Source organism: Podarcis vaucheri, assembly GCF_965113315.1.
Source record: "Podarcis vaucheri genome assembly, chromosome: 6".
Lineage (NCBI taxonomy): Eukaryota > Metazoa > Chordata > Lepidosauria > Squamata > Lacertidae > Podarcis > Podarcis vaucheri.
The window spans coordinates 46,870,760-46,887,263 of NC_138764.1; the positions used below are offsets into that span (position 1 = coordinate 46,870,760).

The 16,504-nt window shown below is 42.3% G+C and overlaps 1 protein-coding gene across 3 annotated transcripts in view; it reads left to right on the top strand.

Moving 5' to 3' along the window:
• Nucleotides 1-16,504, top strand: part of LOC309535574 (E3 ubiquitin-protein ligase RNF170-like) — a 32,067-nt gene that overhangs the window by 6,164 nt on the left and 9,399 nt on the right. The window contains exons 2-4 of one of the 3 annotated variants that reach the window (XM_082228786.1): nucleotides 3,364-3,461; nucleotides 14,709-14,781; nucleotides 16,102-16,210. In XM_082228786.1, the coding sequence (XP_082084912.1) occupies nucleotides 3,364-3,461; nucleotides 14,709-14,781; nucleotides 16,102-16,210 (280 nt within the window). Of the gene's footprint in view, nucleotides 1-3,363; nucleotides 3,462-7,522; nucleotides 7,879-9,141; nucleotides 11,603-14,708; nucleotides 14,782-16,101; nucleotides 16,211-16,504 lie in introns of those variants that run through there. The other 2 variants (XM_082228788.1, XM_082228787.1) reach the window with 2 other exon arrangements.

The following is a 16,504-nucleotide window of genomic DNA, read 5'->3' on the forward strand; positions in this document are numbered from 1 at the left end:
CCTGCCAATTTGGATACAATAAAGGAACTGGAGGCCCCTCGACTGTCCTCGGGTCCAGTATTGGACCACTTTGACCGGATACCTCCAGCCGATGTGGACAGATTCCTCCAAGCTGGAAAGCCCACCACCTGTCCTCTTGACTCGTGCCCGTCATGGCTGATTAGAGCGTGTCCAGACGAGGTGCGGGCTCCCCTGGGGGATATCATCAATTTGTCCCTTGGCATCGGGATATTCCCAGGGGAACTGAAGGAGGCGGTGGTGCGCCCGCTCTTAAAGAAAACATCATTAGATCCCTCAGATCTATCCAATTACCGCCCGGTCTCAAATCTTCCATTCCTGGGTAAGGTGATTGAGAGAGCGGTTGCTGAACAGCTTGGTAGGTTTCTGGATGAAACATATGCTTTGGATCCATTCCAGTCCGGCTTCCGCGCTGGTCATGGGACCGAGACGGCTCTGGTCGCCCTAACAGATGATCTCCGTTGGCAGCTGGATCGAGGCGGGTCGGGGCTGCTGATTCTTCTAGATCTGTCAGCAGCCTTTGACATGGTCGATCACGAACTCCTGGACCACCGCCTTGCCGACGTGGGGATCCAGGGCACAGTCCTTCAATGGCTGCGCTCGTTTCTCTCTGGTCAGGGACAGAGGGTGGCGCTTGGGGGGGAATTGTCATCGCGCCACTCCTTGGTGTGTGGAGTGCCTCAGGGTGCGATTCTCTCCCTGATGCTTTTTAACATCTTTATGCGCCCCCTCGCCCAGCTTGTCTGGAGTTTTGGGCTGGGTTGCCATCAGTATGCTGATGACACCCAACTCTATCTGTTGATGGATGGCCATCCTGACTCGGCCCCAGACACACTGACCAGATGTCTGGAAGCTGTGGCTGGATGGTTATGTGGGAGCCGGTTGAAGTTAAATCCTTCGAAGACAGAGGTCCTCTGGCTGGGGCGGGACGATATGGGATTGAGGGGGCAACTCCCATCTCTTGCGGGGGTGCAATTAGTGCCAGCACCGTCCGTTAAGAGTTTGGGTGTAATCTTCGATACCTCCCTCTCTATGGAGGCGCAGATTACAGCTATAACAAAGGCGGCATTTTTTCATCTCCGCCAAGCTAAGCAGTTGGCCCCTTATCTCTCTCGCCCTGACCTAGCCACTGTGATCCATGCGACGGTCACCTCCAGACTGGATTATTGTAACTCGCTCTATGTGGGGCTGCCCTTGAGACTGACCCAGAAACTCCAGCGGGTGCAGAATGCCGCGGCGAGACTCCTTATGGGGTCTTCGCTGCGAGATCACATTCACCCGGTACTATACCAGCTGCACTGGCTCCCGGTGGAGTACAGGATCAGGTTTAAGGTTTTAACCTTTAAAGCCCTATACGGCCTAGGACCCTCGTACCTACGGGACCGCCTCTCCTGGTATGCCCCACAGAGAAACCTACGGTCTGCAAATAATAACATCCTCAAGGTCCCAGGCCTCAGAGAGGTTAGGCTGGCCTCAACTAGAGCCAGGGCCTTCTCGGCTGCGGCTCCAATCTGGTGGAATGCTCTGTCACAAGAGACTAGGGCCCTGCGGGACCTGACATCTTTCCGCAGGGCCTGCAAGACAGAGTTGTTCCGCCAGGCCTTTGGTCAGGGCACAGCCTGACTCCCTCCTCTGGCAACCTGCACAGAATTTTGCTTAATTGGTTGCCTTCAATTTGATTTAATTAATTTTTATAATGAAATATTTTTAGATTGTGTAACTATTTTACTGTTTGATTATTTGATTGTTGTTAGCCGCCCTGAGCCCGGCTTCGGCTGGGGAGGGTGGGATATAAATAAAATTTATTATTATTATTATTATTATTCATGGATCACTGCCTCCCCTTCATGGATCACTGCCTTGCCATGGCGAAGGGGCTTGAATAACTCAGAGAAGCTATGAACTATGCCAAGTAGGGCACCCTAGATGGACAGGTCATAGTGGAGAGTTTTAACCAAACGTGATCCACCTGGAACAGGAACCGGCAAGCCACTCCAGTATCCCTGCCAAGAAAACTCCATGGACAAAGACAACAGGCATATAAAAAGATCTCTGTTAGGATCAAGGTTTTTGGGCAGTGGGCAGGATCTCTGACTTGCTGATTATGTAGAAAGCAAAAGGAGAACTGCAGTCTTACAGTTTTATCCCACTTCATTTATTTGATTCCATTTATGAATTGCTTACCACAAAATATATTGGAAATGATTTCACAGTGTTTTGTAAGGAGGATTATACGAAATATTGAAGTAAGATTATGAAGAGACTTATTAGTTAAAGATAATTAAAAGCAATAGAAAAATTAAGAAATGCAGATTACGTGATTAAGAATGGAAAATCTTCAGAGGTAGACGACGGAAGTCCAAAATATTGTAGAAGATAAGAAATTGTGTTAAATGACTGTTGGAAATGATATGTTAAAAAATTAATAAAAATATTTTTAAAAGAAAATGATTTCACAGTAAAAGAAAAAAACCTTGATAAAAAAAATTCCCACACAGAAAAACTATTTCAAATCCAAATTTGATAATGATCTTCACTTGAAAATTATTAAATGCATATAATGCTTAGCATTAAAGAAAATCGGAGAGGCATATAACAAAAGAATAAGACATAAAAAAATCAATATAAAACATTTAGGATTAAGTGAATGGCTTTAATCAATACTGTTGGTGCTTCTCTAGTATCAATAGAGAGGGAGTCTCATCAGGCAGGTGCTGCAACACTGAACACCTTGTTTCTGATGACCTTAGAGTGGTCATCTGGAATATGGGCGTTCAAGTACAGTACCAAGAAAACAAAAAAATGTATTTTGCATGCCAACAGTAGGCGGGACTTGCAAAAGGTATGCATTCTAGAGAACAGAACGTATAGCATTCCCTTCCCTCCATTTAGAAATGTCAAGCTCTTCCTGTAATTTGTTTTTAGCAAGCCTGTAAGCACGCTTTTATTCCCCCAAAATCATCCCTAACCCTCCCTTTTCTTTTTTCTTTCTTTTGCTCTTCAGATTGTAAACAGGATAGATTATATACCTTCCTTACAGGCTGCCATCAATTCTGTTCCAAGAGAGTGTCAGTTTGTTGGGCCCCAAGGGGTGGCACAATCTGTTCCCTCTTTCTTTCGCTTCCAGCAAGTGAGAATATTCTGTGACAGGAGAGCTCATTGAGCAGATGAGCTGAACTGCTGCCGCTGAACTCGCCTCACCTCTCCACATGGTAATAGCTGGCAAAACAGCCTAGTCACCACAGGTAGCTGTATAATTACAGCTTGTTTACTATCAAAGCAACATGGAAGACAAAAATCATATTTCTCTTCTATTTCACTACTAACATCAGATTTCTTTTTTAGGTTTCCTTCCCTGGAAAACTTAAAATGAAAGAGACAAGTGCAGCAGTCTGCAGACAAAGGCTGGGGAAACCAGGGTTCAAATCACTGGGTGAACTTGGGTCAGTTACTATTTCACAGTCTTTCTTTGCAGGGTTGTTGTGAGGGTAACAAAGGGGAGGTGGACCATGTTTACTTCCCTGGGCTTTGTGGAGGAAGGGTAGCCTGTAAATGTTATAAATGAACCAAATAACAGGGCGGGTGGTGCTGGTTTCCATTCCAGAGATTTAACTATTTAACTTCTGCTCCATTGCAGTAGTTTTGTGTTAGCCTTATTTCTTAAATATTCTGATAATTGCTTTTCAAAGAGAAAAGTTATCTCCGACTGGTTATAACATTAGCGTTTGTCTTGAATTAGGTAAACGCCTTGAGGAGGTCTCTCAGCTGGTGCCAGATATGGAGATTTTAGTAGCAATGTTTTAATACTGCACAAATGCATAGTTTAACTCGCATATCGCTTACAGCTTGACTTGTGAATGCACAAAACCACAGGTATTCACAAGTTTGTACAACAGTTCTCTGAATCTAGTGTCAAGACAGTGCTTCATCAATTGTGCATTGTATGCAATTATTGCATTTTTTCTGCAAAGCTGTCGTGTGAGAGAGCATGGGGGTGGAGAATGGTCCTTGGTTACTCAGTGAGCTTCTTGGCTGAGCAGAGATTTAAACCATGTATCTCCAATCGAAGTACAAAATTCTGAAGACCAGCCCACACCTTAAACCAGAAGAGACCCACCTCTTAGAGCATGTCTGGGATCAACATGTCTGGAACCAAGAGGATCAACATTCCCTGGCAGACAATAAACAAGAACATGTTCTGTGCATCCACCAGTTACATTACCTATGGCTTTCTGTGTGCAGAGTTTGCACCTAATTCTGGTTGGGTACAACAGCATTTCTTGCACTGACACTAAATTCAAACAATACTTCCAATGGACACAAACTTGTGAAATTTTGAGAAAGAGCTGAGGCATATTTATGCTAGCTTAGATTTAAAATGAATGGGATAGATCTTCAGGTGAGGGGACTGAATATATGACAATGCCTGCCTATAACATGCCAGGGAGCAAGGCCAGAACCTTCTCACTAGACACACAACTTTTGTCTGTACATTTGCTCTCCCACTTGCTGTCTGAATTGCCACTGTCCGGTAAGCGTTACATGACATGTGGCTGCTGGTTGTGCAGCTTCGCTAAGTGAGACGCAGAGAAGCCCAATACTTCACGTATCATATTGTGCCGAACTTCCTACTAGTAAGATACACTCATATGGAAATTTACCAGACATGTAGATCATAATATATGACCATCTACAAATGTTTCCCATGTAGAAAAGGGTGCAAAGGGTGACATATCCCTCATTTATTTATTCTACTTCCACCTTGCCCTTCCTCCTGTTTAGGGTGGTTCTGAAATCTGAAAGCTGAAAAGTGGTTATATCAGTTCTTCAGAACCGGCAGTTTAATAGATTCAGAACTGTAATTTTAAATCAAGGTCTACAGAAGCTTTAACCCACTATTATTTTTGGTAAAACTCAACAAATTAACGGTTGATTCCCAGGGTTGAGTACCGATCTGTCCATGATTTGTTGAAGATTTTTGAGGATAATGATTTATAAAGCCTTCCCTAGAATCCTAAAAGGTGATAGTTTCATTATTTTAAGTATTTCTAGTTAGATATAAATATCTGAACAAATGTGGTGAATTGGCTGGAAGAGATAATAGCTGCCTTGTGATGTCAATAAAATACATGTGAGTTCCACATGCAGGCTTGGCTGAATAAAACTGCTGACTCACCATGGTTCCTCGTGACTTGGCAGACTGCAAGGCTGAGCTTTATCCCCCTTACTTCTGTTACACATGGGGGCAGTGCAGCCAAGACACTGTAATGCTCTCTGGATTTGGTTCATCAAAGACTCAGTGAGAGTCAGTGGGAGAGAAAAGAACTGGAACCACTTATATAAAAGACAGCAGGTTTTCTTGGCCATGGACATTAGTAGAAGCTCTTCACATGTGATGCAATGCATGTGATAGCCAACCAGCAGATTTAAGTTTGTGTGCCAATCTAGATTAGAAATACCTTGACCTACATTAATGTTCCAATCAAGGGAAGGACAAGTTTGTACTTTTGGCAGCCTCTGGAGTTTAATCACAAGATGCCTGGCTGCCACTTATATGAATGCTTTCCTCTCTCATCTTCTACAGATTTTTAAATTTACTTTCTGGCAGAAATGGAGTGTTTTGTTAGTCACATCCCTGCGTCTTTAAGGAAGCCTACTGACCTGCTGTTGGGGACATTCTAGCCAGCACCACTGACAGATTTGCCTGCGCAATGAATATAGAAGAAGCAAATAATCTGCAGGCTTTTCCGTGTGTGCTTTTAGGATTCCTCAGAGTAGGTTAAGTACCCATTAAAAACTGTCAGCTGTGCTTTTGTAAAAGATGGTTGTTTTCTACTCATTCAGCCATGTTTAAGTAGTCCTTTTAAGCTGCATCAATGGTTGTGAACGCAAAACCCGGCAGGATGGAAATCATTTAAGAATAATTAATCTGGAACGAAGATGGCGTGTCATCTTATATTGCATGTCATCTTATATTGCCCATTATATCGAGACTCAAGAAAAGAGCTGATCGAGCCGATTCTGAGGAAAATACCTCGTAGTACAGATGACACCTATATCAGACACCTCTTAGCTGACAAAGACCCCGAAATCAACAGGCCTGTGGCGAAGTACTGTTACATTGCAACAAGAATAAGACGAGCAATGATGACAGCAACGGAGTTCAAATTGTAAACATCGAAGGAACGATAATAAACAGTAATGACATTTGAATTGAATTCTCAAAACCTTAAAAGTCGAAACCTGGTCATAAACATAAGTACCAATTTTGTGATTTGGCCATACCTCCACTGTTATCTGTAGTACAATAGTACTCATGTTGCCAATCTTATTTTATTAATTGCTTGTTGGTCATTGACCGTATTAAAGATATTTGAATTTGAATTAATCTGGAACAAACGAGGTTTCATTAACAGTTTTAGTAAACCAGCCTACCTTGCTAATCCTGAATCTAGATCTGATTGGCTTGTCTTACCTGGAAAGTTTTCATTACTTACTGATGGCAGCTGAATCAATGATATAAATATACAATGTAAATATACTAAAGCTATATATAAAACTTTCTAGTTTAGGAACAAGAAAGAATAAAAGACTAAAACGTTGCATCTTTTTTAAATGTTTGCAAGCAATATGAGAGATGCTGTCTCACAGAGCCCAGATGTGAGCCAGTTTCCAAAAAGAAAATGGTCCTAAAATGTAAGTGTGGAAGCCTATGGCAGAGTATATAAGTCCTGCTCTGCAGAACAGGATATTCCACACTTCACTCTCCTCTCCAGTAATCTTTAGAACGCTCAGTATGGATTTTTCTTTTTAAAAGAAATTCTCAGTCCTGATTTTATGCTCCCAGGTCAAGAAAGCAGTCCTCCCAAACCACCTAGAGCAAAATGGCCTCTTTAAGCCCCTTTAAAATAACAACTGAATAATTCCTTATTTACTATTTCTGTTCAAATATGAAATGGGAACCTGCCAGAAAATGTTGCTGTGTTTATTTTGCTCCTATGTTTGGTTACATCTCCACATTTTAAAAGTACAAACGAAGACACAGAAATGTTTTTATTTTAATCATTGCTTTTAAATGTATAATTGCATGCATATTCATTGCACCCTACAAGACATTTTGAATGTATCTAGTATTGTTTCTTGCAACATATATTTAAGCACTTATTGGATGATACTGAATGATACCCACTAGCAGAATGGAAACTGTGGACTGTGGAACAAACCAATTCCCTCTCCACTGTGGCCCCAACCCTGCAAAACTGATCCAGAAGGTTGGGGGACTCTCAGGAATACATACATATATATATATATATATATAGAGAGAGAGTGTGTGTTACAAACTTAATTCATTCCGGAGGTACGTTCTTAACCTGATGTACCACTTTAGCTAATGGGGCCTCCCGCTGCCGCAGGCACATGATTTCTGTTCTCATCCTGAGGTAAAGTTCTTAACCCGAGATATGACTTGCGGGTTAAGCGGAGTCTGTAACCCAAAGTGTCTGTAACCCGAGGTACCACTGTGTGTGTGTGTGTGTATTACTGTGTGTAGCACTTAAAAAATGCAGACATGCATAGTTCATTTATGCATATAATGTTGTATATTTACTTTAAAAATCTTAAAAAGCTTTTCGGATTATTTACTTATAAAAATATAGTGGTACCTTGGTTTTCAAACATAATCAGTTCCAGAAATCCGTTATGAGTTCCGAAACATTGGAAAACTAAAAGCGGAAGCCTCAAAACAAAAGCCGCGTTTCCTGTTCGACTTCCAATGCGCGTTCAAAAACTGAGGAACTTACTTCCGGGTTTTCAGTGTTCGAGTTACACAATGTTTGACTACGGAGGCGTTCTAAAATTGAGGTATCACTATTCTTAAAAAAAATCAAGATCCATTTACAACAATATGTCAAATTGTACAATAAAAGCATATAAAATTCTGATTAAGGCTCTGTTTACCCACCAAAGGAAATGGCATGCTTTCCTAATCTAAATTCATTCCCCCCCAGATGCAACACTCCAACTGAGCAGAGAAACTGTAGGTATACATCCCATGGTGCATACCGTATTTTTCGCTCTATAACATGCACCCGACCATAACACGCACGTAGTTTTTAGAGGAGGAAAATCCGTAGGCATGCCACCCATAGGTATTTCCTCCATAACACGCACAGACGTTTCCCCTTACTTTCTGGGAGGAAAAAAGTGAGTGTTATGGTGCAAAAAATATGGTACATTGCCTTTTGGGTAGCCTCTCTTGTCCTCAGAGCTTTGTATATACATGGTGCTTTGAGCTTGATTGCTCCCAAGCAAATAATTATTGTACCAATGGTGTCAGCTGGTTTTCAAGTTAGCACATTTTGACCTGTCAAGATCTAGCAGTAGCGCAAATGATTAACTTCTAAAGAAAATCATCTACATAGGTTAGGTGTGTGTGTGTGTGTAAAATGCAACAGTCTGGTCAAATGCAAAGTGCTCTGTTTCTGCCGGAACTGTGCCTTGGCATGTGTACACACAATTTAATCATGCTCTTTTTCTCGTGCACCCGCTATCTATGATTTTCTATTTTAAGGCAGTTTTTGTGTGTTTACACTTTCTATTTATAGATGCATTTCTATTTTGGTACTTGGAAGCTTTTTTTAAAGGACCAGACCAAGGTCAGAGCAAAACTGAGTTTGGCCGATTAAACACCGTCTGTAGCTTACTTCCGCTGACTTCTCCAAATTCCCACGCAACTCTCGGTATTTCGAATCCCTCCTTTGCACTGAAGCTTTGTAGTCACTCAATCGTCAGATCTGCTTTATCACTGTGATGATACACTATTAAAGAAACTGTACAGGGGCCTCAAAAGGAAATGCCAGGGGCTCTTCTGCTTGGATAAAGGGGTAAAGGGGACCCCTGACCATTAGGTCCAGTCGTGACTGACTCTGGGGCTGCGCCGCTCATCTCACTTTACTGGCCGAGGAAGCTGGCGTAATAAGCCGCTTCTGGTGTACCAGAGCAGCACATGGAAACACCGTTTACCTTCCCACTGGAGTGGTACCTATTTATCTACTTGCACTTTGATGTACTTTTGAACTGCTAGGTTGGCAAGAGCAGGGACCGGGCAACGGGAGCTCACCGCGTCGTGGGGATTCGAACCTGTGACCTTCTGATCGGCAAGTCCTAGGCTCTGTGGTTTAACCCATAGCGCCATCCGCGTCCCTCTGCTTAGATAGTTTGGTGTAAAGTGGTGGAATGTCAGCTTTGCACCAACCCTGCTCTGTTGCCTCTCTATCGTATTTTGTTTCCTAGTGAGAGTTGAATCTAATGGGTGGTATTCAACTAAGAGCAGACCTAATAAATTAAGGGACCTAACTGAATCATGTTTATTAATTTTGGGGGGAGGAGATTCATTGAATGAGCCCCACCAGTGGGAACCTGCACAAAGGCTTCTGCTAGCCCAATGGAGCTTTCCCTCACTCTCTGTCCCCTGCGCGCGCGCGCGCGCGCGCACACACACACACACACACACAACAGGCTCATGGGAGTTTGCAGAACCCCCAGAAGAGCATGCAGGGTGAGTAAAGAGCTGATTGTTTCATCAGACAAGTAGGAATGCTTGTGCTTATGGAGGGATCTGCTTAGCGGTATGTTGAATTCCTACCAGTAGACCTGCTCCAAGTAAAACTTGGTAGTCTGCCACTCAAATATTCCAGAATATGGCACGTAAAGCAATCCCATCAGCACAGTGTTGGAATTACATTAGCATTTCATATTTCTGTGCCACACTGCCTCTATTTTTTGAAGGCAACTGCAAGAAGTCTACTCATAGCACTGATGTCCAGGAAAGGCATGCATAAGTTCTTGAATGGAGTTTGTTTGCTAAATTTGGAGTCAGGAATAGTTTCCTCTCTCCCAAGTCAAAGTTAACTGGTTTGGTATGTTTCATTCTTGCCCTTTCATTGACAGCTGGTGTCATGGTTTGCTCCTGCATAAGAAATAGGTTAATAGTTGTTCTAAAAGCCAAGCTTTCACACTCTTGCAAACACTCTTGCAAACTATTAGGCCTGCCCATGCATGCAAATAGTCAACGTTCTCCATTTACACTTCTCACAATGGAACAAGATCATGTGCCTAGGGGGAAGCATCTTCTCAATACAAACCCAGAATTCCTTTAAAGCTTTATTATGGAAATTCTTCAATTTTACCCTTTACTAAAACAGCAGGACCATGCTCAGTTATTACACCTGTTTGCAGTAGGAAACAGAACGACAACACGATCTAGAATAATATATCTTTGGGCTCGTCTACACTTCTGTTTGTCCCATGACTAGAACACTCAGGTCCGAGCGGGTTTCCCCCTTGCTCTGTTCTTTCCCAGAGAAAACCCACCATTTCTGGTCAAATCAGAGCAAATGTCAATGCAGAGAAAACCCGAACTGCCATTTGCTCCAATTGAGTGCTAAAGAGCAGTTTTCTCCAGGGACAAGCAGCAGGGCAAGAGGAAATGTGGATGAGACCTTGGTCATGTACACTTTTATGCCTTGCTCAACTTATTGTTGCTTACCCTTTCCACCCAACTTTTTCTTACATGATATTTAACACAGAATATTAGATCTAATCATTTTGAAGCATATTGGAACATAACTCTGTATAATTGATGACAAAAGTCAGTTACAGAAGTTCATATAGTGTCCAATTCATGAGAAAATTGGGGGAGGAAAGTATGGTCTATGGAAAAACCCCACCTTCTATTCTTTTGCACTTTTCCATGTCAGCTAGCAGCCATTGTTTCCCTGGTCTACTGCACATAAATCTAAGCTCACATAATCTGGAGCATCTGGTGCCAGGATTAGTCCATGGGCCAACTTTAGGCTGTATCTTCTAAGAACTGAGCTCAGTGATACTACTATTATCTGGATTGCTTAGGGTTAAAATTTCCTGCTGTGTTAAAACGTGATTTTTTTGTCTAACTATTAGCAAGCAAAGATCAAATGAATTCATGCTGATCATAGCTAGTACTTTATAATCCACATCTTCCTATCCCCACTTAGCCTTGCATATTAATACAGTACTGCCTGATAAAACTTTTGTATATTTCCCTCCTCCTAACTAGCCTTTATAGCTTTATTAATGTGCATTTCAGCTTTCTTGGCTGACTCATTTTACTGCTTTACTTTTACTAATTTCTTATCTGTACCGGTAATGGCGTGCTTCAATCGCTTCACCATCAAATATGCGGAATGTGTCCTTAAGACGCCTCATAGCTGAAAATAGTTACTTCTTGAGATCTTGTCATTTTGCTAGAGTCACTCACGGCATTAAGGTAAAGGCTCTTCTTTCTGTAAAATCCCTCTTTTAGCAAATCTGGAAAGAGATGGTTCCCTCCACTAGTATTTAGAAACCCTGGCAAACCTTGACATTAGTGAAGCCAATTAATTATTAACTGGAATGAATGGCCTGCCTTAATGGAGTGTGGGCTGAGACTCTGCTTCACAACACACTGCTGTCAGCCAAGCGCAGAGAGGAAGCCACAGGCTTTTAAAGAGGCTTCGGATGAAGTGAGGATGGTGCATGGTTCACTGTACAAATCTTCTGAGATCAGGTAAGATACTCCGATGAGTGGGCTGGAATGTGATTTTTGTAGGATCATAAATAAGTCACATTCAAAACATGGCCGTAGATTTAAACTGGAAATAATAATAAATATTTCCACCTCTTTTGACTCACCAGAATGCTTTTTCACTGTTTCCATGTTAGCCTTATATTAGTTATTACAGTCATTAATCACTAGTGCATGAACTGATGCATTAAAACAAAACAATATAACCAACAGAATTCTCTTCATTTGCCAAACTAAAGCAAGAAAGCATTGTACAAAGCAGCATAATGATGTAATCATTTTGCTAAAACTAACTTACTGTACAAAGGGTGGCATCATAGCTGTCAACCTTCCCTTTTTTTTGCGGGAAATTCCCTTATTCCAGTGGTTTCCCGCTGCTATCCCGGATTGTTAGATATCCCGTAGACTGTCCCCTGGACAGGTGAGGCTGCTGATCCCTTATTTTCAAATCTGAAAGTTGACAGCTATAGGTGGTATCCAGCGGTGGTTTTGTGATAGCAGATGGCACTTCCATTCAGAGCAGGCAGAGCATGTGATTTTTGCAGATTTGCCCCTATCTATTGTAGCCTTTTGCATCGTAGCCCATACGGTCCTGGCGAGTGGGGTGTCCCTCAACCCTGAGTACCTTTCCAGGGCACACAGAGGGTTGCAGCCAATGGGGGAGGCTGTGGGCAACAACCAATGGGGGAGGCTGGCAGCAACTGTGCCACCATGAAGGAGCCACCTTCTTCTACTAAAGAATAGTAATTTATCTCTGACCTAGTTTCCAAAAGGAGCTGTCCAAGTGACATGGAGGAGACCTTGCGGGGCTCAGTCTCTCGAAGAAAAAGCCAAAGTTTTCTCGCCCCCAAGAAAAAAATCATCAGAGGTGGAATTTCCAATATGCCTCAATTCCAAATGTGAGGGTTGACTTCTTAAAACCTTGAGGTCTTGTTCTGAGGGCCCTTACCTTTTGAAGAGAGGCGGGCAGCACTGGCTACAGAGGAACTCACCTCGCAGAACAAACTGCCAAGTGACAGTGCATTCACTGCAAGGTTAACATGAGATTCCTTTTCCCAACATGTAGCGGTATTTTAATTGTTAAAGGGTGTACTGACACTGACCCTTCTTTAGTGGTTTTTAACTGTAGGAATAATTTGTGATACTGTATTTTGTGTATATGTATATATATTAGTAATTTTTTATGCTCAAAAGGCTGTGGAATCTTGTTTTAAACAAACATTTGCCTGCCAGTTTGATCAAATGGCAAATTCACCATTTAGGCAAAACATAATCCACTTTCCTCCCTAAAACTCTTTTCTGTTTTATTATTAACAGAAACCATTAGCTAGAATTTAAATGAACAAGCTGAATTAATTAAACACATGTGTTATTGCGATATCCAGATAAAAGCAGCTAACTGGCAGTGGGGCGATATTAGCGTTGGGTTTTAATATTAGAGCTCTGCATGCAGCTGCAGGGAGCTTTAAATATAAGAATTCAGAAAGCATACACATGCGTAAATGAAACTCTGTCTCTTGTGCGATGCTCGTTTCTTTTTATAAGCTTTTTGAGATGCTGGACTTAGTTCAAGATAAACAGTGGGCAGCTCTGTTGCTTTTTAAAAAAACCAACAGTCACTTAAACTACAAATGGGGTCTCAGGTCAAAGATAAGGAAGCAGCTTCTTTTGACCTGTTCTGTGTGTGCTGACTGGGGGCTCCGAATATCCACAGACTCTTGCAATTTTGAAATATGCCCAGGGTTGCAGGCTCTGCTGGGATTCAGTCTGGACATTGCTTCATTCCAAATTGAAGAGATGTTTTAGTTGATGACCTTCACTTTGATCGAGACAAAAAATTCTGGTTAACCATGCCAGGGGGATAAATGCTAAAAAGCAAAAAAGAGAGAAAAACCCTTGAGGTGTTTTCTAATTTTTAGACACATACACACACAGCTTGTGTCTAGTTTAAACAAAACTTAATGGCGGCAATTTAGCGAAGACTATGCTGAAATACAGGGACGCGGGTGGCGCTGTGGGTAAAACCTCAGTGCCTAGGACTTGCTGATCGTAAGGCCGGCGGTTCGAATCCCCGCGGCGGGGTGAGCTCCCGTCGTTCGGTCCCAGCTCCTGCCCACCTACCAGTTCGAAAGCACCCCTAAGTGCAAGTAGATAAACATGTAGCTCTTTATAGCGGGAAGGTAAACGGCGTTTCCGTGTGCTGCACTGGTGCTGGCTCACCAGTGCAGCTTCGTCATGCTGGCCACATGACCCGGAAGTGTCTTCGGACGGTGCCGGCTCACGGCCTCTTAAGTGAGATGAGTGCACAACCCTAGAGTCAGTCACGACTGGCCCGTACGGGCAGGGGTACCTTTACCTTTATGCTGAAATACATGTTTTACGGATTCTGGAGAAAGCGGGGGATTGTTATTACTTTGAAAACTGCCCACTTAAATGTTTGTTTTGCATTGTTGGTACCTAAACAAGAACTTGAAAATAATATGCACTCATGGAACTCCAGGAAACTGTAAGCTTCCCCATTCACTTCGGTGGATGGGACAGCCCCATGTGTGCTGGAAGACTGTGCATGTGGGATGCCTGCCCCTTGCCATTGGAATGAATGGGGAAATGCTCCCCAATAGAAAAGCTCTGTATGCTTACTGGTGCCTCTGGTTTTACGAGATCACTGGATTTATCAGCACCAGTTTAATATGATTTAAGGCAAGAATATAACAGTGTTAACCATCATGTAAGGCACAATGTGATACCTTTTATGACACTTGTGGGCTTGTCTGCATTACATATTTACTGAGGGTGACTTAATTAGCTGCTGACTAAAACACCTAGGCTGAAGGCATATGGGAACAGATAAAGGTATTACCTGAAGCAATGTTTGTACAGTTTAAATCTAAAGGACAAATAATTTGGGGGTAAGGAAGGAAGAAGAGAAAGCATCACACTATTAAAACTGAGGAACACCCTCAGGCAGGCTGCCCTAGAAATTTGATATGTTTACTTGTTCTATGTATCTTTACTCAGTTTCTCTCTACGGCATATTACCCCATCTAAAGTTTTATAAACATTATTTTTAAAAAAAATCTTTTTACAGATTTCTTCATTTAAGTCAAGAGATGAGTCTGCTGGAAAAGAGTTTCCCCCATTTGTCCACAAGAAACCACTTAGTAAGTTTACAGATCTGCAACTCTTTAAAATACTGTATGAAAAACACAAAAGAAGTTTGATATGCGCCAGGGTCACGGGTGTCAGTAAAGCTTTTCAGACTTCCCCTACTCTCAGCAACAGCTGGATTTTCTTGGTCCAGGTTCCTCACAACCTAATTAGAAACATACTCCATTTCCTACTTTTGTAAGATATGAAACTTAGAAAACAAAAAGCAGGATTACTTTTCAAAACAGAGGCTTGACACATGATATGCTGAATTTATAGGAACAGAATGACTTCATTAATCAGGTTTTCCTGTCTTGACAGCATATGGACTTGCCACACAACAAAAGCTTTTTTGTTTTTTGGTATTCTGATATAGGGTAGCCATGTGTCCTACTTTAGAGAGGAATCATGGAATTGGAAGGGACCCTGAGGATCATCTAGTCCAACCCCCTGCAATGCAGGGATATGCAGCTGCCCCATACGGGGATCGAACCTGCAACCTTGGCGTTATCAGCACCACACTTTAACCAACTGAGCTATCTAGGCATGCAGGATTCCTCTGTTTGAAGGGCTGTCTAGTACAGGCATCCTCAACCTTGGCCCTCCAGATGTTTTGAGACTACAATTCCCATCATCCCTGACCACTGGTCCTGCTAGCTAGGGATCATGGGAGTTGTAGGCCAAAAACATCTTGGTCTAGTCCAAGCCTGCTTCAAAAAGAAAGAACCATATGAGGGGAGAGTAGGGCCCGGAAGTCGCTCACCAACTGTTTTTAACACCTGGACAGAAAACTCAGCAGGCACATCGGTCACCCTGTCACAGTCTTCCCACCCTTATAATGAAATGTGTTGTATTTCTATTTAAATTAAAGCAGTTCTAGGTTTGCATCCTCACATAAAAATTGGCCCCTGTGAATTTTATGCCGATTGGAGACTTTTTTTGTTAACATGTGGACATCTTATTTTAGGTAAGAGGTTTACAGAGGAAACCTACAGGGATGGGGAACCTGTGGCCCTCCATTTGTTGCTAGAATACATTCGTCCCAGACCATTAGCCATGCTAGCTGGGGCTGATGGGAGCTGGCAGCTGGAAGACCCACTGGTTCCCCATTCCTGGCCTGAGTTGCTGAGTTGCACAAAAGTTGTAAATAAAGAACAAGATAGTGATTGTTTGTGCAGGGCAATTTTGGTTCTCCAGAGGTTTTTGTTTTTTTAAAGACAATTTATGAATCAACTGGAGTTTACATCTCTATCTCTTATCTCTCTAAAAACATATCCACACTGAGTAAAGTATTCCCTTAAAAATAACATCTCTCTCTCTCTCTTTTTCCATAGGAATCTCTTAGACAGTGGCAGCGATGTTACCGCAGTGAGGTAAGCTGCCCAATCTGCCTCCAGGCTACTACGTGCCCCGTAGAAACCAACTGTGGACATTTATTTTGTGGTAAGTAAATAGGATCATTATTTTCCCCACACATATATTCATTTTATAAACCTATAGCTGCCTTCACATTGCACGTAACTATAAAAGGAGAAGGACATATAAAAGACAATGGATTGGCTCCAGACTCAGGTCGCAATCTTATCCACACTTACCACTGAGTAAGAGACCCTTTGAACTCAGCAAGACTTGTTTCTGAGTAAGCAGCCATGGGATTGCACTGTATGCTACTTGAACTTAGTTCCAACTGAAATAATAACTGATTTCAATGGGAGCCACGTTCAACTAATTTAGTCT